This window comes from Sitophilus oryzae, unplaced genomic scaffold, assembly GCF_002938485.1.
Source record: "Sitophilus oryzae breed Bouriz unplaced genomic scaffold, Soryzae_2.0 scaffold_1639_pilon_pilon, whole genome shotgun sequence".
NCBI lineage: Eukaryota > Metazoa > Arthropoda > Insecta > Coleoptera > Curculionidae > Sitophilus > Sitophilus oryzae.
Window position 1 is genome coordinate 1,679,781 of NW_022146324.1, and position 21,323 is coordinate 1,701,103.

The window sequence follows — 21,323 nt, forward strand, 5'->3', positions numbered from 1 at the left end:
AGTATTAATCAGTACCCTACTCTGCATTAACGATTAACGGCATTCTAGTACGCGACCGTTCGACGGCATTTTAACGAAAGCATTAAAAAGCCGTCAAGTGCGTCACATCAACGACGTCATACCTATTAACGGCATTTCAGTAGGTTACCGTTTAACGGCAGTTTAAGTACAGCCTTCTTTATATTGTAAAGCGACCTCACATTCAACTTGGTTGAACTAACGGTTGGATCAACGAAATTGGATATTGCCTTCACACTTCACTATTTCACAATAAATCTATCTGTAAAAATCAGATGAATTTTGTTTCCCATAAATACACAGAATTAGAATAGCAAAGGACGAATGGCTTAAACGTGAATGTTCAGAAATTATTAATTCATTCCTTACTCATCGATACCCGATGTAACGAGTACCGAATTTAAAACCGTACAGTTACTTTGATTACTATTACTACTTATAGTATTTAGCATTTATCATGGGTCGTACTTATACGTAATATGGTAATACAGGGTGGCCCATCGAAAACGTTCCGCAAGGCATAACGGCCAGGGTATTTGTTTTTTCAAAAAATCCAAAAACACGTCAATTTTGTTTGTGAGGGGGGCAACTTTTGCCCCAAAAATGATTGCAAAATCTTCAAACTTCTAAGCGGGGGTGTTATCCCCCAACTTTTTTCAAATGGGAAGGGGGGTAAAGTGGCGCCGCAATGAAAAAAGCTTTCTATTATCTATATTTCCCCGCTTCGTTTTTGAAATTCGGTCGAGTCAATGAGAAAATATGAAAGATCGAAATTTAAAAAGTTTATTTAAACATTTATCAGAGTAAATGATAAGGATAAATTCCTTCGACCAATTTGCTGTTTTTCTTATTATTTCTAGATGTTTACGCATTATTTTCACTTGCCACAAGGCTGAACGATCAGGTGCGGTAGTTGCTAGATAGCTATTCTGTGACTTGTGGGTTGAAGTTCTTCTCAATATCGTTAAACTGACCTACAATAGAATTTCCAAAAATACCAGCCCACACGTTCAATTTCTGAGGGTTTTGTGTGTGCACCTCGTGAAAAACCCTGGGGTTGTCCTCAGCCCAGTACCGACAGTTGTGCCGATTAACTACACCGTTCAAAAAGAAAGTACACTCATCCAAAAAACACACATTAAATAGGAAATTATTACTACTCGTTCACTCATAGTTTCACAAAATTGCAAGCAACGATCAAAATCGTTTTCGTTGAGTTCTTGTACCAACTGAATTTTGTACGGGTGGAACTTGTGTTTTTTTAATATCCTTTGGACACTTGTACGATTCACGCCGGTCTCATTGGCTAATTTTCTTGTACTCAGCGTACTATCCATGGCAACTTGACCCAATACGAATACCTCCATAGCTTCATTTACTACAGGATTTTCCCTCTGCCTCTTTTTATTCATAACGGAACCAGTTTCGCGAAATTTTGCTAATAACTAGCGAACAATTTTGCCATAAAGGTGTTTGTCAGGATGGCATTCATTGAATATCTGCGCAACCCGATACATTCATTATTTTTAAAATAAAGTTTGACTATTTCCACTTTTTATGCAAGTGAGTACACCATAATTATTAAATAGTTTAAAGATATTGAGAAGAACTTCAACGCACAAGTCACAGAACAGCTATCTAGCAACTACCGCACCTTGTCGTTCAACCTTGTGGCAAGTGAAAAAATACGTAAACATCTAGAAATAATAAGAAAAAGCAGCAAATTGGTCGAAGGAATTTATCCTTACCATTTACTCTGATAAATGTTTAAATAAACTTTTCAAATTTCAATCCTTTATATTTTCTCAATGACTCGACCGATTTTCAAAAACGAAATGGGAAAGTATAGAGAATAGAAAGCCCTTTTCCTTACGGTACCACTTGACCTCCCTTCCCATTTAAAAAAAATTGGGGGATGACACCCCTGCTTAGAGGGTTGAAGATTTTGCAATCATTTTTGGGACAAAAGTTGTCCCCCTTACAAACAAAATTGACGTGTTTTTAAAATTTCAAAAAAAAAATTACCCTCTCTGTTATGCCTTGCGGAACGTTTTCGATGGGCCACCCTGTATATATATTGCATTGTAATGCATTGTAAAAATGATATCAAATGTGAATTCTATGAAAACATAATAGAGTCGTATATCAGTATCTAGGGTATTTGGCAAATACCCTAGATACCATTATACGACTATTATATTTTCATAGAACTCGCATTTGACTACATTTACGATACAATACTATGCATATTAGAAATACGTCTAAGTACGATACGATAAACTAAATGATGACAGCGATTTTCATTTCATAGCCATCGCTTACGCCGTTTTTTTTCGATCATACGGTACTATAAATAGTTAAACTTCTACCCCTATTTTCAGTAGTTTCACCCCCTTAAAGGTTGAATTTCCGAAAATCGCTTCTTAGTATTTAATTATGCCGCTTAAGAGACCTCTGTGTAAAAATTTCATAGTTCTAAGACAGGTTTTAAATTTTTTACACCTACAATATTTACCCCCTAATTTCATTGCCTTAGAGGGCGATTTTACAAAAATTGCTCCTTAGTGCTTAATTATGTCACCCAAGAAGCGTCCGTGAAAAATTTCATACTCGTAGAACAGATTTTAATAACTTTTTATGCAGCATTCTGTCCGTAATTTCAACACCGCGGTCGAATTTTCAAAAATCTTTTCTTAGTGCTCGCATACATCACTTAAGAAATTTGGCAAATACGTTCCTTTAGTGATTAAGTGTGCACTAAAAAAGGATTTTTGGAAATTCAACCTTTAAGGAGGTGAAACTACCAAAATTAGTGGTGGAAGTTTGTAGATTTTTTGAAATTTGTCGTAGGAGTGTGAAATTTTGCGTAGAGATCCCTGAGTCCATTTCACTAGTCCAAAAAAGTAGCAAAATAAGCGTTCGGCATTTAACGTTTTATGTAAAACTGGCTACATAACGTCAACATCCGTCAGCATTTCATCAACAACAAGAACCTGTCGAAGACTTCATTGATCTCCCTGTAGATCAACCGCTTCTGTCTTGGACTCATTCTTTAAACGGGCCACACATTATACGATTTATCGTACTGCAGGTTGTACAACACAAATTTTATTCGACCGTTTGAACGACAGATCGGATGCACTGTTGTCCACAAACTTATACTACTAATTTACTCTCTGTCGTACAATAAATCGTTTTCTAGTTGATTTTGTCTTCTGTTTTTTTTTGTATTATTTGCCGTGGCTTTGTGCTTGCCAAAAATGACAATAGCTGCAAGTGTGGTCGTTTTTTTTAGACGAAGATGAGGAATCCTCCCAAAAATTGTAACTAAATATTCCAATTTGCATCTGCTTTTATTTCTTTTAATTTTTCCAATACATTCTCATAACCTGCACTTCTTTTATATTTGTTTAAGTATTCGTTACTTTTTACATCCAACAAACATGCATGGGAAAGATATATTTCTATAAATTCTGACCAAAACTTTTCATTTTCCATTTTTATGAACTGTATTGTACTTAATTTGCCACTAAAAAATGTTTAGAGTTGGTTTCAACAAGTAGCGCTTGCATACAAACTGTCAAACCTCGTATTTACTACTGCGTTGTACTACAGATTTCTTGCATGTCATACTTCCGTACGATACGACTTTGTCTTACTACAAGTAGTACTACAAAGCCACTAACTATCCAACCCCTGTGTTAATGATAGTATCGATTTGGTGTCGTGCTACATGTAGTACGACGAATCGTATAATGTGTGGCCTGTTTTAGATTAAACCACTCGACCGGTTATCACAGTGTTCTTTTAAATAGATTAATATTTTAGTGAAAAGGTGAGATTAAGAAATAAAATGCCGATTTTTCACAACACCTAAGTATATTTAATATAAAGAAATAAATAAATGAAAATAAAGAAAAAGATTTAACAAGACATTTATAATTAATGAAATATAAAAAAAGGAAAGAAATTTAATCAAAAATAATTAATGAATGATATTAAAAACTCAGAGATGATAAAGTTGAAAATACAAAATATTCTTCTTATTAGTCTAATCTAAATTATCTAAAATTAGCATACAATTCAAATCTCTCTTAGAATCAGGGGCGGATACAGGAATTTATTTTAGGGGGGGGGCCAAATAAAAAAAATATGTAGAATATGCTTTTCAGGGCCCCATTTTTAACCCAAAAGGCTAATATTTAACCCAATTTACAGATTTTAGAGGGGGGCCCGAGCCCCATGGGCCCCCCCTGTATCCGCCACTGCTTAGAATTATCGTTGCCAGAAAATTAATATGTCAAAAAAAATATTAACTGAACAATTGGATTTAAAGTAGAATTTAATAAAAAGAACAATAATTGCAAAATAATCATTTGTGTGATGACATCTAACTTTTATTAAAGCCTTTAGAACAAACAGAAAGTCTTAAATCGTTAATAAAAAAAATATTAAAGAAAATCCAAAACAACAAATTAAAAATCTTTATAAATGAAATGTCTAAAATTTACTAACTTGAGAATTGAATATCATTTAAGAAAATCTTTAGATAGATAACTTAAATAATTAAATTAATTAAATTAAAAAATAATTTAAAAAAAAGACCACTGGATAATATAAGATCTACATGGAATAAATTCGACTGTCTAATTTAAAAGTCAGTACCGAACTGATCCAAAAAACTAATTTCCTAACCCCTGGAAATCTTTAAAATGGGCGGGTAAAAAGAATAGGGAACCACCAAAAGCCGAGCTATTCTGAAATCCTCTCCGGGTTCGCTTTTCAGGAACCGTCTGATCTTCTGTCTGACCTGGTCTGAGAAAACCTCAACTACCCTGTCGTTCCCGGTCTAGTTCACCCTACTTGTCGCAGATGTCTTTACTATGACAATTTCTACATTGTTTCCAAATTATTACTAATATCCCTGTAAATATTATAATAACCGTAAACACAATTACACATGAATAAATCTAACCCTAACTAAAGTATATTTTAAGGTCTGTCCTTAAAAAAAACAAACAAATCACATTTATTATTTGATTTAATTATATTTTGCTGTTTCATCTTATATGTTTATTTATTTCACATAATTTTGGATATTTTGGATAAATAAAAGGAGGACGGTCCTTACCTTTCAGAATATCATTACGTGAACTTTACTTTAATATTTAAATTAACAACTGTACTTTTTTTATCCAAAATCTGTTTGCATTGGCCCGTGGGAAGTCTATCGTGATAAGGGTCTTAGAGTTTTATGGTTTTCTAGGGGTTTTGCTTATATAATCTCGAAGTTAAAATTTAGGCTTTTACAGCTTTAATGATTGATGCTAGTCGTGTGTTTCTAGCTGTTGCAAACCAAGTATTATATTAATTTATGGACGTGGGAGTTTAAACCTAACAGAAAGATATTTAGTTTTTCTCAGAGAAACGGGTCCTTCATTCTAAACAGTTTTTACGATCTTCTGAAAAAATACCAATTTAAGGGCGGATACACATGACAAACTTTTAACAAGCTAGGTTTGTTGTCTGCTCTAAAATATTCCATTACACTGATATTTATTTCTAATTATCGTTATGATATAATTTATATACCGTATGATCGAATAAAAACGGCGTCAGCGGTGGCTATGAAATGAAGATCGCTGTCATTTTATATGTAAAATTATATGGGAAATGTCATCGATCGTCATTTCATAGTGTTACGTTTTTCGTCGGTTCCGTGTGGATAGAAAGTCACAATTTATTTAAACACTATTTATTTAACACTAATTAACAAAAATAATAACGATAAAAGACTTATAGAACTATTTACAAACGATTTATAACTAAGAATTTATTTTGAATTTTAGCGCGTCAACTGTATATTTATAACTGCCCCCTGTAGGCCACGGCCGCCGGCTTTTATACCGGCAGGTAAAGAACTCTAGAATTGTCCATAGATCGTTAGGTGCGTAGAGAAGGTTTTCGAATGTTCTCGTATGTACTCGTCCATTCCAGTGGGACTCGATTCTTCTCGAACGAATGAATCATTGCGGTGTCTATGCGATGTTAAGGTCATCCGAGGGCGGGCCATATTGAGAGGTTAGGTCGAGTCCACACCGGCCCGCAACACTGCCCCCTTCTTAGGTACATGCTCGTCCCGAGATGTATACGGTGAATGAAGGTATTTGCAAAGCTGGCCCCTGGTACATTGCGAAGTCTGGTAGAAATAGCAGTCTACAGTTTTCTCTCCCGATCTCAGCTTTGGGTTGTAGCAGCAAACGAGGATCTCGATTCCCGTAAATCTGAACAAGACTTCAATCATGTTCCGGATTGTACGCCAACTCAAACCATCGAGTCCACACGCCAGCTTCGGAATGGCTAATCGTGCAATGTTGTTGTTTAGCAGGGCTTCTCTCAGTTCAATCAGGGTCTTCCATAGATTGAGATAAGTCGGCTTACTCGGGGACCATTCCTTGGTGACCAGGTAGAAGATGTGCCTTGCTTGACCATGTGCATTGTCGGTTAGCCTCAAGACGCTTCCAACCTCTGGATCCTGTCGGCGTAGTTCTCCGACACGCCCAAACTTCTCATTGAACGTCGCAGCGATTCCTCTGGACATCCGCAAATCTCGAGCCACACAATGAGCGAGCGAATAATCAGGAGGCACGGAAAAGAGGTCTCGTTGATCTTCTTTGGTTACACCATAGCGAGCCTTCTCACTGCTGTTGTATCGGGCCATGAAATCGTCAAAGGACATCTCCGAATCAGGGGGATCAAAGCTGCAGGTTCTCACGGTCCCAGCACGATCTTCTATTTCGCCTTGGTAGGGGCTCAAACGGTTGAAATGGACTACCCTCGGTTTTCCTTTTGGCAATTTTCTGATACGGTATACGACGTCATTAATTCTATCCATGACTTCGTATGGCCCTTCCCACGAGGATTGTAGCTTCGGAGATAACCCACGACGTCTCTGCGGGTTATATAGCCACACCAACTTCCCTGGTTGGTATCCTCCATGCTCAGCTTGAATGTCGTAGTGTTCCTTCATTCGGTCACTAGCACTTTGAATATTTAGGCGGACTCTCTGATGAATGTCGTCCATCCTTTGACGTAGTGTGTGGACATAATCTTCTCCGGCGACTTCTTCTCCCGGTCGGCAACCAAATTTCAGATCACAGGGTAGGCGCACTTCCCGTCCCATAACGATGCTGGCTGGAGTTTGCCCTGTAGATTCTTGGACGGATGAACGGTAGGCCAACAGGAACAGGTGAAGAAATTTGTCCCAGTCTCTTTGGTGGTCAGAGACTACTTTGGCCAGATAACGGTTGATAGTTCTGTTCATGCGTTCAACCATCCCATCGGATTGTGGATGTAGAGCAGTCGTCCTGGTCTTGCGGATGTTCAGGACTTCACAGACGCCTTGGAACAGATTGGACTCAAAGTTTCTTCCCTGATCTGAATGAAGCTCCATGGGAACACCAAACCTGCAGATCCATTCTTTAACAAGGGCATCAGCAATCGTGGACGCTTCTTGATTTGGCAACGCGTAGGCCTCGACCCATTTGCTGAAGTAATCCATTACTACCACAATGTATTTGTTGCCATCGTTCGTCTCCGGGAAAGGACCAGCCACGTCGATCGCTATTCGTTCGAAGGGACTACCAACATTGTACTGGCGCATAGGGGCTTTACCACGCTTTTGTGGCCCATTAATGGCTGCGCAAATGTCACATTTCTTACACCAGGCCCTCACATCTTCTTTGCAGTTCACCCAGTAGAACCGTTCACGCAGCTTGCCAAGTGTCTTGGTAACACCAAGATGTCACCGCTGGTTCCATTGTGAACTTCCGCCAAGACTTCCGGGACCCTCTTCTTTGGAATGACGATCTGCCTTCTCTCTTCTTGTCCCTCTGGTCTCACAATCACACGGCGAAGTAATCCGTTATCTATTACCAATGAATTCCACTGGGACCAGTACGACTTCACGTTCGGCGAATATCTGCAAACTTCCTCCCACGTTGGTCTCTGGTCCGCGTTTTTCCAGTTAATCACCAAGCCCAACTCTGGATCACTGATTTGGTCATTTGCAAGATCTTCGGTTTGCCAACTATCACCAACCACAGTCGTCCTTAAGACTTTCACTTCTTTCTCTTCTTTGCAACGATTTCCCATCTGTCCGCAATTCCAACAGCGAATCGGTCCCCCCTTCTTACTCATATACTGATCCAGTACTTTCCGCACAATCCTTTCCACTTTGGAATCGTCGGAACTCTCCTCAACAGCCCGTACAAATCCTAGAGACCTAGAGCATTCTTTCGCGGCCTCAAATTCCAGGGCACGTGCTAGGGCATCTCCCAAATGCGTTGGATGAGCTAAAAGAAGTGTTTGCCTTGTCTCGTTGTCACATAAACCATCAATAAAAGCCTGTACTTTTAAGCGCTCCATAACATTTTCGGGCATAGCAGGGTACGCAAGGCGAACGAGGCGGGCTACGTCGGCTTCAAACTCCTGCAGAGACTCATTTGACTTTTGAATGCGATTTTTTAGCTGGGAATGATAGACATGTTCCAAATGAGCTTGGCCGTACCTCATTTCTAAATGTCGTACCAATTGCTGATAATCTCCCTGTTCCGATGTGACAATGTCTGCAGGATATCAGTCGCATCTCTCGCAGTGCGACAGTCAAAGCGGTAGCCTTTTCAGCGATTGTCCATCCGTTCGCTCTCGCAGCGGCCTCAAACTGGCAAAAATAATTGGCCCAAGCGGTTTTTCCGTCAAACTGTGGAGGCTTAATAACTGATTTTGAGATATACTTATTTTCGACTAGTTTCGGTGCCTCCGATGTTTCTTGACATTTTGGTGAATTTGCCTTTGCTATTTCTTTTGTTTTAAAATTTCGATTTTTCTATTTACATCTTCCTCAATCTCTGTTATTTTATTGTTAAAACTTTCTTCCAAAATTACTATTTTATTATTAAAGCTGGCCTGTATATCTTTAGAATTTTCGATGATCTTATCTTCTAATGTATTGATTAAATCCTGGGAATTTTCCATAATTTTATCACTGATTTTCTCTTCTAAATTAAATTCCAAGTCAATTATTTTACTATTCAAATTGTTCAAGTTGTCGTCTAATTTTGTAGGCACGAGTCAAGGTCACCTTCCAACTCAAAGCAAAATGTGTCAGGATCCTCACCTTCCTCCACCAAAACGTCTCTTAGTCTAGCTTGCAAAATGCTTTTCTTTCCATCTGTTTCGCATTCCCTCTCTTCCAGAACGCTTTTAATTCCGACACTTTCAAGTCTTTCAACAATTTTTTCGGAGCCATTGTCTGTCTTTTTATTTTACTAGTCTATCACACGCCACACTTGACACCAATTGTTACGTTTTTCGTCGGTTCCGTGTGGATAGAAAGTCACAATTTATTTAAACACTATTTATTTAACACTAATTAACAAAAATAATAACGATAAAAGACTTATAGAACTATTTACAAACGATTTATAACTAAGAATTTATTTTGAATTTTAGCGCGTCAACTGTATATTTATAACTGCCCCCTGTAGGCCACGGCCGCCGGCTTTTATACCGGCAGGTAAAGAACTCTAGAATTGTCCATAGATCGTTAGGTGCGTAGACAAACTTTTAACAAGCTAGGTTTGTGTCTGCTCTAAAATATTCCATTACACTGATATTTATTTCTAATTATCGTTATGATATAATTTATATACCGTATGATCGAATAAAAACGGCGTCAGCGGTGGCTATGAAATGAAGATCGCTGTCATTTTATATGTAAAATTATATGGGAAATGTCATCGATTCGTCATTTCATAGCCATCGCTGACGCCGTTCTTATTCGATCATACGGTATTTATAATATATAAATTAATCACACTGGTGTGACGACTGTAATTATATACTATATATTTTATATAGTTTACTGACAGAAATGGGATAAAAGTTGAGATCTTGAAATATGAAATGATTTATAGATACGTTAGTGACGATATTTCTAAAATGCAACAACAATGAGTATGCGATATTTATGATGCTAATACAATCATTCTTATCTAAAATATGTTGTACTTTATACTAAAAGTACTATGATATAACAATAGGTGTGTTATTGAAATTAAAGTAAAAAATAATTTAAAATTAACCTCATTATCGACAAACAAAAATTTCTTGCATTCAGTGCAAATTCAATACCCTAATGTAGTCAATACCCCTAAATATACAGGCTGTGTCTTAAATAAGTGCAAATATTTGTTAGGGTAGTATATTTCGACCTCGATTTCGACCCGAGAAACACGAATGTGATGTTTTTGGTTCTTAAAACTTAAACGAAAAATCTTTTTTTTTTCAAAATTTTCAAAGTAAATTATTTCGGTTTTTTGTACACCAGTTCTGAAAATATTTGTGCTTATTTAAATCTCACACTGTATATTATTATCTGTGTAAGTAAATAAAGATAATCCTCATGTAGATTCATTTGTTGGTTGTAGTGGGCAAAAAATACACCGTCAAGAAATTTCAGAAGAATAAAACTGAGGAATTAAAGAGTTTTTTTAATTTACATGAAAATATATAAAAATGAAAAATGTTTATCATTTTTTTGCAAAAAACTCATGAGCAGGTTTTTGGGGTACAACATTTGGGTACAAATATACTACCTACCAGTTAAAAACAAAAACTGACAAAAATATCAAAGCCCAGATGCCTTCCACACCGCTCAAATCTATACTAATATATAAAATCCATAAGTGACTGACTCAGTGATTAATCACGATCCTGCTCAAACCACTCAACGTACGAAGCTCAATTTTGGCATACAGGTTGATTCTAGGGTGTAGAGGTTCGATAAGAAGGGATTTTTCGAAATTCCATTTCCAAGGGGGTGAAACCACTCGTCAAATATTACAATATTTTTTATTTAAAAAACAGTCAAGTTTCCGAAAAAAAAAGCGCTTAAACACGTATATTTTATTTTGTTTTTTTTTTCATTTTTTAAGATTTTTTAAAAATGTATACAGGGTGTTTCGAAAAATCTGGTCATTGATTAATCACAATCCTGCTTAAAGCGCTTGACGTAAAAAGCTGATATTTGGAAAACGGATTGACTTTAGGGTGTAGAGGTTCGATAAGAAGGGATTTTTCGAAACTCGAGTTCTAATAGGGTGAAACCACCCCCTAATATTAGAATATTTTTTATTTAAAAACCGGTGAGTTTTTCGGAAAAATTCTTAAACATCTATATTTTATTTTGTTGTTTTGCATATTTTAAAAATTTTTAAAAATTTATACAGGGTGTTTCATAAAATATGACCATTGAGTAATCACGATTCTGCTTAAACTGCTTGACGTTTAAAGCTGATTTTTGGCAAACGGATTGACTGTTGGGTGTAGAGGTTCGATAAGGAGGGGTTTCTCGAATCTCAAATTCCAAGAGGGTGAAAACGCCCCTCAAATATTACAATATTTGTTATTTAAAAAACGGTTAGTTTTTCGGGAAAACGCTTGGACACGCATAATTTATTTTATTTTTTTACATATTTTGAATTTTTTAAAAAAATCATACAGGGTGTTCCAAAAAGTTGGGTAATTGATTAACCACGATTCTGCTTAAACTGATTGACGTAAAAAGCTTATTATTGGCAAACGGATTTTTCGAAAGTCAAATTCCATCGAGATGAAACTACCCCTCAAATATTACCAAATTATATAATAATATCGCCATATTGTTTTTTCTCATGCTGACATAAATGTGAGAAAATTTTATCCAGTTTGTATGTTTCTTGCTTTGCTTTATCATCGCCATTACAAATGATTAATTCGACGCGAACGAAGTCGCGGGTACACGCTAGTTTAAATATATAACAGGAATTAATCACAATTTAGTAAGAAAAAAAGCATGTCTATAAAATAATTTAAACAAATATTATTACTACTGATCACAGTGGATAACTATTAAAAGATATAAACTATTTAAACTGCTATATCAATTATTTTAATTTATCTATTTGTTAGTATAAACCTTGTATATGAAAGGTATAACCTACCTGTGAAGCGCCAGTGAATATAATACCAGTATATCATAACGATAATTTCGAGTGTTTTTTTGACATTTTAAAGATTATGAGGAAATCGGCCCTAGGTCCAAATTGTTGCGTATATTTTTAAAAATTGTTTTTAAAAAACAAGTCAAGTTTGTTTAACGTAGATAACTTAAACAAGCAATTGTTCGAAATGATTTGATTTGAGTAAATAAATAAATTTTTCCATGTAGTGAAACAATGATTAAAAAAAAATATACTTAGAAAATATTTTCCATTGATCAGTTGGATGTAAAATAACTGATAAAACTAAACAAATATCTAAAATATTTTTGTTCCAGGAAAAATATGTCATGGGTAAAATTATGTATGACTATTTCTGTGAACTATTTTTATTGTATTTAATTACATTGTTTTACTGTATAATTATTTCTTATAATAAAGTATCTGCCTAACTAAAAGTTTTTAAATAAATATACACATTGTGCCTCTCAAATAAATGCAAGATTTTAAGAGATGGTAGATTTTGACAAATGAGACATATTTTCTGGTTGCCCTCTACTTCTCAGCTTCAGGTGTGTTTACACGAATCAAGTCAAGTAATCAAATCACTTGAATTCATTTGGTATGAATCTACTATGACAGTCTAAACTGAACAAATCATGTCAATTGATCAAACGAATGCTAGAGGAGGTGGTAGCTTGTGTGCCACTTGTGGAGGCTGGTCTCGCGCAAGTGTCAGCTGCGTCTCCTGTAGTTCCGTTTGGGTTTGAGTCCCTTGGAAGTGTTACAAATATTTTCGAATTAATCACTTGTCTATGGGTAGCGTGACTATTTTATAATTATAAAAAAACAATTAAGTTGAGCGGAAGGCAAACTTGGATTAAAAATACTCCGACTCTTTGGGGCGTATGTTTAATGCTTTGTCTTAGTGATGTTAGTTACTCAAATCTACTATATAACTTACCTTAATATTGCGGCCCAACCTCTGTCTGTAAATCTGTACCTCATTTCTGGACGGCTCTGGCGATATTGTGCTCGTTCATAATGATCTTACTTTTATACTTTTTTTACACTTAGTAATTTTTTACTATAGAAATAAAACGGCCGAGTTTGCAGGAAAACATTTAAATTTAATATTAAAAAAATAAAGAACAACAAAAAGAATATATATGATCGCTGCAGTTATAGGTATGTTACTACTAAAAATAGAAATGACATGTGGAAAAATACAAGAAATTTGTCTGGTGTCTGCTTTTATTGAGAAATATGATAATCACCTAATCAATTGCACCTTTCATTACTAGATCTTACACATTAAAATAATTTTAATAACTGAAATTAAGAATATTTGACAAAAGGACTTAAAAAAAACAACTAGTAGCAGACACCAGACTTAAAAACTACAGGGGGTCACATCGTGAACTTTACCGTGTTTCGCGAACCCGAGGGAGAACCGTCTCTTTTAGAAACTCCAACCGAACTAAATTTTCTGCCTAAAAACAGCCCCGCGGTTCCAACATTACAGGGTTGAAGGGTGGTGCATTCGGTACTTAGCCAATAGGATCATCCCTAAAGGTACTGTTCTTTGTTTGAGTGGTCAGCTTGACACCGCCCTTCAAACCAAGTTGGTTCGACCTCCCGTTGTTAGATGGCAGTACTATGACCATTTTACGTATTTAATCCTCGTTTGGCGCCATTTACATTTAGGTACGTGCTTTTCTAAAGTTCACAGATCCTTTACAAACATCCGGCGATATTTAAACATGTTATCAAGGGTGGTTATTGGTTTTACAACGTCCCAGCGTTTTTATCTAAGGTCTATCTTTACAATTTTTCTGTTTACTTCTAAGTTCTACAGTTTATTTGATTTGTCCTTCTATAAGTTTGGGAATTTAAAAATATTCACGTTTGAAAGATGTTTGTTTTATTAGTTCCTGTTAAAAAGACCCTCTCCCGAAACTAACAACCGAAAACATCGACTTGAACTTAAAGGACATAGGAAATAATCTGTTAATAATATAAATAAAACATAGATTACCTTGACAGTCTTAAGCAGCGATTAGCTGCATTAACCAAACGATTAAAGCGATATACGGAAAGCCACAAGCGCAAAACAGACAACAAACGCTTCAGACAAAGTTAGAGACAATTCTATAGGGATCTTGATAAAAGTAAAAAGCCCGAGTCTCGAAATGCTCCCACCCCTGAAGCTATACAACAATTCTGGACTGGTATATGGGGCGTGGATACCAAACATAACGAACATCAAACATGGATTGCGGAGGAGACGAGGAAGTACGAAGACAAGAAAATGAATCCAGTAACTTTTTCAGAAAAGGACATTCGGATACCGTTAGCACACTTGCAAACTGGAGAGCCCCAGGACTGGATGGGGTACATAATTTCTGGTTTAAAAAGTTTTCATCGCTACACGAATATATGGCAACGTGTTTCAACAACATCCTTCAAAAACCAGAAACAATGCCAAAATTTATGGCCAGAGGATATACCTACCTTCTCCCGAAGAATGAAAACTATGATGATCCCTCAATATACCGTCCTATTACTTGCTTACCAACCTTATACAAAATACTTTCAGCTATTATTTCAAACAAGATATTTACTTACCTTGAGTAGAACAACATCTTAACTCCAGAGCAGAAAGGATGCAGAAAGCGAGCAAGGGGATGCAAGGAACAGGCGGCCATAGACGCAGTAGTACTAGAACACTCCAGAAAGAAAAACAGAAATCTTAACATGGCATACATCGATTACCAAAAGGCATTCGACTCTGTCCCTCATACCTGGTTAATGCACGTGCTTAAAATTTACGGAATCAATGAAAATCTTTCAACCTTCTTGAAGCACGCAATGACACAATGGCACACCAAGCTAGTTATTCGCGCCTCCGCTGGAACCGTCGAGACAGAAGATATTAAAATACGTAGGGGAATATTCCAGGGCGATTCGTTCAGTGCCTTATGGTTCTGTATAGCATTGAATCCTCTATCTAATGCCATAAAAGAAACAGGACATGGATACAAATTAAAAGCATCTACTGTAACTGAAACAGTAAACCATTTGTTTTACATGGACGACTTGAAAATATATGCCTCTAACAACACTCAGCTACAAGATCTATTGAAAGTTGTCCATAGTATTAGTCAAGATATTGGTATGACATTTGGTCTTTCCAAATGTCAAATAGTGAATGTTCATAAAGGCAAAGTTGTAAATGCACCTGAAGTAGAGCTCGACGGCATGATTATTTCAGCAATGGGGACCAACGGGGACCCATATAAATATCTGGGATTTCTACAGACAAATAAGATGGAACACAAAAAGATGAAGCAAACTCTTACGAACCAATTTCATGCAAGACTGAAGGCCGTTTAAGAACTAAATTAAACTCCAAAAACTTAGTGAAGGCTATAAACTCGTATGTAATTCCTATACTTGCATATTCTTTTGGCATTATCGCATGGTCTAAAACTGATCTCGAAGAGCTTAATAGGAATGTTCGAGTACAATTAACGAAACATAGAATGCATCATCCACGTGCATCAAAACATCGGTTCATGCTTCCTAGGCATTTGGGTGGCCGAGGTATTTTAAATATACATAATGTATGTGCCACTGAGATAAAAAATCTTAGAACCTACTTTCATAACCATACTGAAAACCTACACCGTGCTATCGTAAACACTGACGATAACTACACTCCCTTAAACTTAAAGTCAACAACGATACAACCAGAATATCAAAATGTCAAAGACGAGTTGAAAAATTGGGCACAGAAAGAATTGCACGGGAGATTTTACAATGACCTCCAACGAGAAGAAGTTAATAGAGCAGACTCACTATATTGGCTTAAGAATGGTACAATATATCCAGAGACAGAGAGTTTCATGTAAAGTATCCAGGACAATGTTACCAATACGAAAAATTACAGGAAGTACATTTTAAGAGAACAAATGTCCAACGACCTCTGCAGGCGCTGCAATGAATGTACTGAAACTGTAGAGCACATATTGTCGGCATGCTCTGTACTGGCTCATACGAAGTACCTTGAAAGGCATAATAGGGTGGCAACTATTGTATATCTTGAATTGCTCAAACTATAAAATCTAAAGCCTGTGAACGAAAACCCTTATTATAAATATGTCCCCGTGCCGGTGGTTGAGAACGATATAGCAAAAATATATTGGGACAAAGATATAATCACGGACAAACGCATGGAGCATAACAGACCAGATATAACAGTTATTCTAAAGCAAGAGAAAAAAGCGTTTTTGATAGATATATCAGTACCGAACAACCACAATCTAAAACAGAAATACACTGAGAAACTTACCAAGTATGCTGAGCTCCGTAGAGAAGTTAAAGCTATGTGGCGGATGGAATCGGTCTTCATCGTACCCGTGATCTTATCCACGATGGGTCTGATACCTAAAACATTAAAAGAACATTTAAAAATAATATCGATACCGTATAACACTTACCATAAAATGCAGAAGTCTGTTGTGCTGGACGCCACCAACATTGTCGGGCACTTTCTGGATTAGGCTCATAGCGCAGCATCTTGCCATGCTGGCCGATCTGCGCCGTATCATAACCAGTAAACTGCGAAATTAAAAAAAAATAAATAAATAATAATATAAAGGAAATAATCTGTTACAGAAGTTGCACTAATGTTCTCAGTGTTGCTAAGGGGTTTTCCTCCAGCTTCACTGCAAAGGTTGGTCGGTTCACTTCTACAGAGCTCGTCATGTAGAAGTTAGTGGTAAATTCAATGGGGTGCCCCGGAAGTTGAAACCAGTAGAGGCTTCTATGTAGCCGCGCATCCCGTTGACCTGGTCCCGCCATCGTAGGATTTAGGTTTTTGATGAGGTTGGTTAGTCTCCTCTTGATCCGGGCGGTTAAGCCAAGATCCAACCCCCACACCTACTGCCCATGTGACATAACCACAGACAGTAGAGGGTGCCTGATATGATGGAGATAGTAGTGCCCAGAGGCATGACACTTCTTATAGGAGAACTGGCAATGGTTCAAAACTTGGCTTCAAGCGATTTTCTAGAAATCTTCCTTACCGATAAATTATTGACAAGAGTAAACCTTGACGAACTTTCAGTAATTGAGTTCATCTCTTTTTCGTTCTAAAGCGTGCGTTGAAAGGAGACAAACAATTTTTGGTGACCCATAATTTGTCATTCGGACACCACTTTTCTCCTTGTCGGGTCGTTGACTTGCCGCCATTTTATTTATTTTCTTTACACGATGCACTTTGCTTTGCAAATTTAATACAGTGTAATATAGGTTTTTGATAATGCAAATATAGGTTTTTGATAAAGCAAATATAGGTTTTTGATAAAACTTCTCGGATTAACGTGCAGGTAAGTGCTGATAAATAATGTGTACATACTATTTTTTTCATCTTAACATGCTCTTTGTCATTCTCCTGATTTAGGTAACAGGAAAACATGATGATTGATGACATTTCCCATATAATTTTACTTTCAAAATTATGATATATATCTTCATTTCTAAGCCATCTATAACGCCTTTTTTCAGTTTTGTTATATAAATTATTTTGTCTCTTGATCTGTACTTGTAACGTTATTCATTTAATTTTATTAATTTTTTGTGGAGAAATTATATTTCTGAAGTATATTTGACATTGATATTAAACATATCTTTAAAATAAATGTGCATTTTCTGTGTTTTTATGTATGTCATAATTAAAAATAACTAAAGAATTAAAATTTTTATTTTTTTAAACTTCCCGCCATACCTGACAATATAGTCCGTAGTTCCTACTAGGGATATAGGGGGCGCTAGTAGCAGTAGGCTTGTCAACATTGTCAAATTTAAACGTCAATTTCACTTTCCAATATTTAACAGGCCGTTGTACTTCTTCTGTATATCTGTTTTGTGGTAGTGCCATTTGGCATCGTTATACAGGGTCCGGCAATAGTGTGTCGGGCATCTGTAGCTCCTAGAATAAAAAACTTGGAAATTTTGTTGAAGTGCAAACCTAAAGTATGTACTAGGATGTATTTCAGGAAAATATTTTAACTTCTATAGGGTGCAAAAAGGTAGCTAAAAATGCAATAATATACAGGGTGTTCCATTTAAAAAAGTCATCCAGATCCACTCACACTTTTTTGAACCACCCTATAGAAGTTAAAATATTTTCCGGAAATACATCCTGGTACATACTTTAGGTTTGCACTTAAACAAAATTCCCAAGTTTTTTATTCTAGGAGCTACAGATGCCCGACGCACTATTGCCGGACCCTGTATGTCTTGGTGGAATTCACTGACCTCGACACTACGGCCAGGGACAAGACAGCGAGATTCTCCTTAGACCCAGCCAAAGTGTCAGAGGGGATTTCCCTAACACCTGACTAGGGGCTTCTCCACCAACAACAAGGTTTTGCATCTTCTAGGAAAAGATGCAAAACAGATACAATTGTGCAGAAAGTTCTGGGATAAAGGATTAATTAAAATTACCAAAAATGTATAAAACATACTGGGTACTACTATAAATCCTTTATTTCTAAAATAGTACAATTTCTACACTAGATAGTATATCAGTGCCTTAAAATAATTAACATGATCGAATAATTGTTCTGTTTATATACCATCGAAAATAAAAGGCTTCAGAATTGGCCTGGAATTGAAGATCGCTGTCATTTTATATGTAAAGTTATATAAAGAGTATCATCGATCGTCATTTCCAAGATAACTTGGCGCTATTTTTTTTCGATTACAAGCTATACTATTCAGGGTCTTAAATAAGTCTTAAATAAGTGCAAATGATTTCAGGGCTGGTAGATCCCTATAAAAGAGACATATTTTCCCTTTACCGCTTTTCAAATAGTTGAGTTATTTTACTTTGAAAATTTCAAAAAAAATAATTACAAACATTTTGAGAATCACTGAAATTTAATCTGGGTACTACCAAAAAATGTTTTAAATTAAAAAAATATCCAAAATTTTTTTCAAAAAATACCAAATTTTCATTTTTTTGTGAAAAAAAAACCATAGACATGCTCCTGGGGTCACAATATACCACCCCTAAATATATTTGAACTTATTTAAGAAACACCCTTTATATAATTTAATATTTTTAGCCTAAAATACTAAAATACAACAACACAAAATCCGTCGAAAAAAATATATCACAGAAATAAAACCTATTTAAAATTGAGAAATAGAAAAACTGAAAAGAGGACAATACTTAATCCTATAGCTAACAAAATCCAACGTACAATTTTTAATATAAAAAAACTTCTTAACAGAGTATACTTCAGTAGATCGAAGTAGGATCCGCTGAGTGTCATTGACTGAAAAAAAAAAGATAACAATGTTATAATTATTTGTTTAATTCGATATCAGATATTAAACTTATTGATTAATTTAAAAATTCCATATTAAGTAGTATTCCACAGTAAGTGTGTAAATATATTTTTTATTTATGAATATGATGTATACTATTATAGGCTTTTGTTATGTTACTCTTATATAGGGTTGCCAACCGTCCTTCAACAACTGGCGATTCCAAACGACTGGCTAAAATCAACTTTTATAACAATTTCCAAAAAAGAATTTCCTTTTAAAGCATCTCCAAAAGACTGTAGTGACTAGTGACTACAGACTTATAAGTCTAATGAGTCATGCTCCGAAACTTTTTCTTCGAGTCTTGCATGCTCGTATATACTCGAAATGTGAAGAAAAGAGCGGAGAGACACAGTTCGGCTTCATCAAGTAATTGATCCAGAAGTATTATGATCAACGCCAAGATGTCTTTGTATGCTTCATAGATTATCAGAAGGCTTTCGACAACGTTAAACAGGATATTCTCCTAAATAGACTATTCGAGATAGGAATAGACACCAAAGACATTAGAATCATACAGGAACTATATTGGAACCAAACCGCGGAGATAAGAGTTAACAAAAGCTTATCCACAGACACCTTCAATGTGCGTGTAAAGGAGTCCGCCAAGGCTGTATACTGTCACCAATACCTTTTAATATATACGTCGAAAAATATTTCAAATGGCCCTGGAAGGAGAAAGTGGAGGAATTAAGATTAACCGAGTTCCAATTAACAATATAAGATACGCAGATGATACGGCAATCCTAGCACCAACTTTAGAGGATCTCCAGCAAATAATAAATAAGATAGAGGATATGGGAAATCGTTTCGATCTTAAAATCAACCCTACCAATACCAAACTTATGGTAATAGGACGCCAGCCTATAATCAACACCGCATTGACGGTGGATGGAAATATTATAGAGCGGGTACCACAATTTAAATATCTAGGTGCCATGATCATTGAACAATAGGACTGCAATAAAGAAGTTAAACTTAGAACGAATTATGTAAAAACTACATTTTTCAAACTTAAAAACTTCCTATTAGCACGCAGTCTCCCGCTAGCACTTAGACTACGGGTAGTAGTCCGAAACGAGGTCTCTGAAGGCTAGAAGCTAGAACAATGAACCGCATCGAGGCTTTCGAAATGAACGAGAAATACTTAATATAGTTAAAGCAATAAAAGTTTCCTACCTCGGCCATATCCTTAGAGGAGACAAATATTACATTCCTAAACTAATTCTACAAGGAAAAATAGAGGGACGGCGAGGCCCAGGAAGAAAAACATTTCTGGCTAAGAAACATACGGGATTGGTGTAACATCAGCGACGCAGCCACCATATTTCGAAGAGCCGAAAACGGCACTCTACACATTATATGAAGAGTACAGACAATCGCCAACGTGGGGCTAAGCACAAGGCACAGGAAGAAGAAGAAAAACCGTCCTCTGTTCCAGAGGACAGTCCTCTTTTTGATCTCACTGTCCTCTTTTCTCTCGCGCATTAAAAAAGTCCCCTTTTTTACATACCAAACTTAAAATCTAAAAAAATATTTGTCTATCGCCACAATGCTTAAATTATATAAAAACAACTGTTAATCTGTGTCGTTCGCTACTCCCACTCGTTTATACAGAAAGGAAAATGAAGAAATATTTTTAATAGTGAAAAGAAAGATGATAGAAATATTTGTAGAAGCGATAAACATGTTTAACTATTTTTTGTTTATTTACTGTTAGCTTATGTTTTGTTAGCTTAGGTTTTAGTTTTCAACAAAAATTTTTTTTGTTGAAATTGATTTGTTTTATAACAAGTTTTCAGTATAATTTTTTTAAGAAAATAAGAAAGACCATCAATTCCATACTGTTGACATAACTTTTTA

General features: G+C 36.0%; 2 protein-coding genes across 2 annotated transcripts in view; one reads left to right on the forward strand and one right to left on the reverse strand.

Annotated features, from left to right (window-relative positions):
• Nucleotides 1-14,330: 14,330 nt before the first annotated feature.
• LOC115880611 lies at nt 14,331-15,455 on the forward strand. The gene is made up of 2 exons (XM_030897885.1): nt 14,331-14,453; nt 14,697-15,455. Exons 1-2 carry the CDS (start codon nt 14,331-14,333, stop codon nt 15,453-15,455), a joined length of 882 nt encoding a protein of 293 aa, XP_030753745.1.
• A 3,473-nt stretch (nt 15,456-18,928) lies between these two features.
• The window catches only part of LOC115880630 (sensory neuron membrane protein 2-like), a 77,335-nt gene continuing 74,940 nt past the window's right edge, over nt 18,929-21,323 (reverse strand). Inside the window, exon 9 of the mRNA XM_030897910.1 lies at nt 18,929-19,408. Coding sequence (XP_030753770.1) covers nt 19,259-19,408 — 150 coding nt within the window. The 3' untranslated portion in view covers nt 18,929-19,258. The remainder of the gene's footprint in view (nt 19,409-21,323) is intronic.

Bases quoted from the DNA above. Each gene is read 5' to 3' on its own strand.
- LOC115880611 (XM_030897885.1), top strand. From the start codon at position 14,331: ATGGATTGCGGAGGAGACGAGGAAGTACGAAGACAAGAAAATGAATCC. The intron at 14,454-14,696 runs GTACATAATTTC...TACCTTGAGTAG, and splicing joins GAGCCCCAGGACTGGATGGG to AACAACATCTTAACTCCAGA.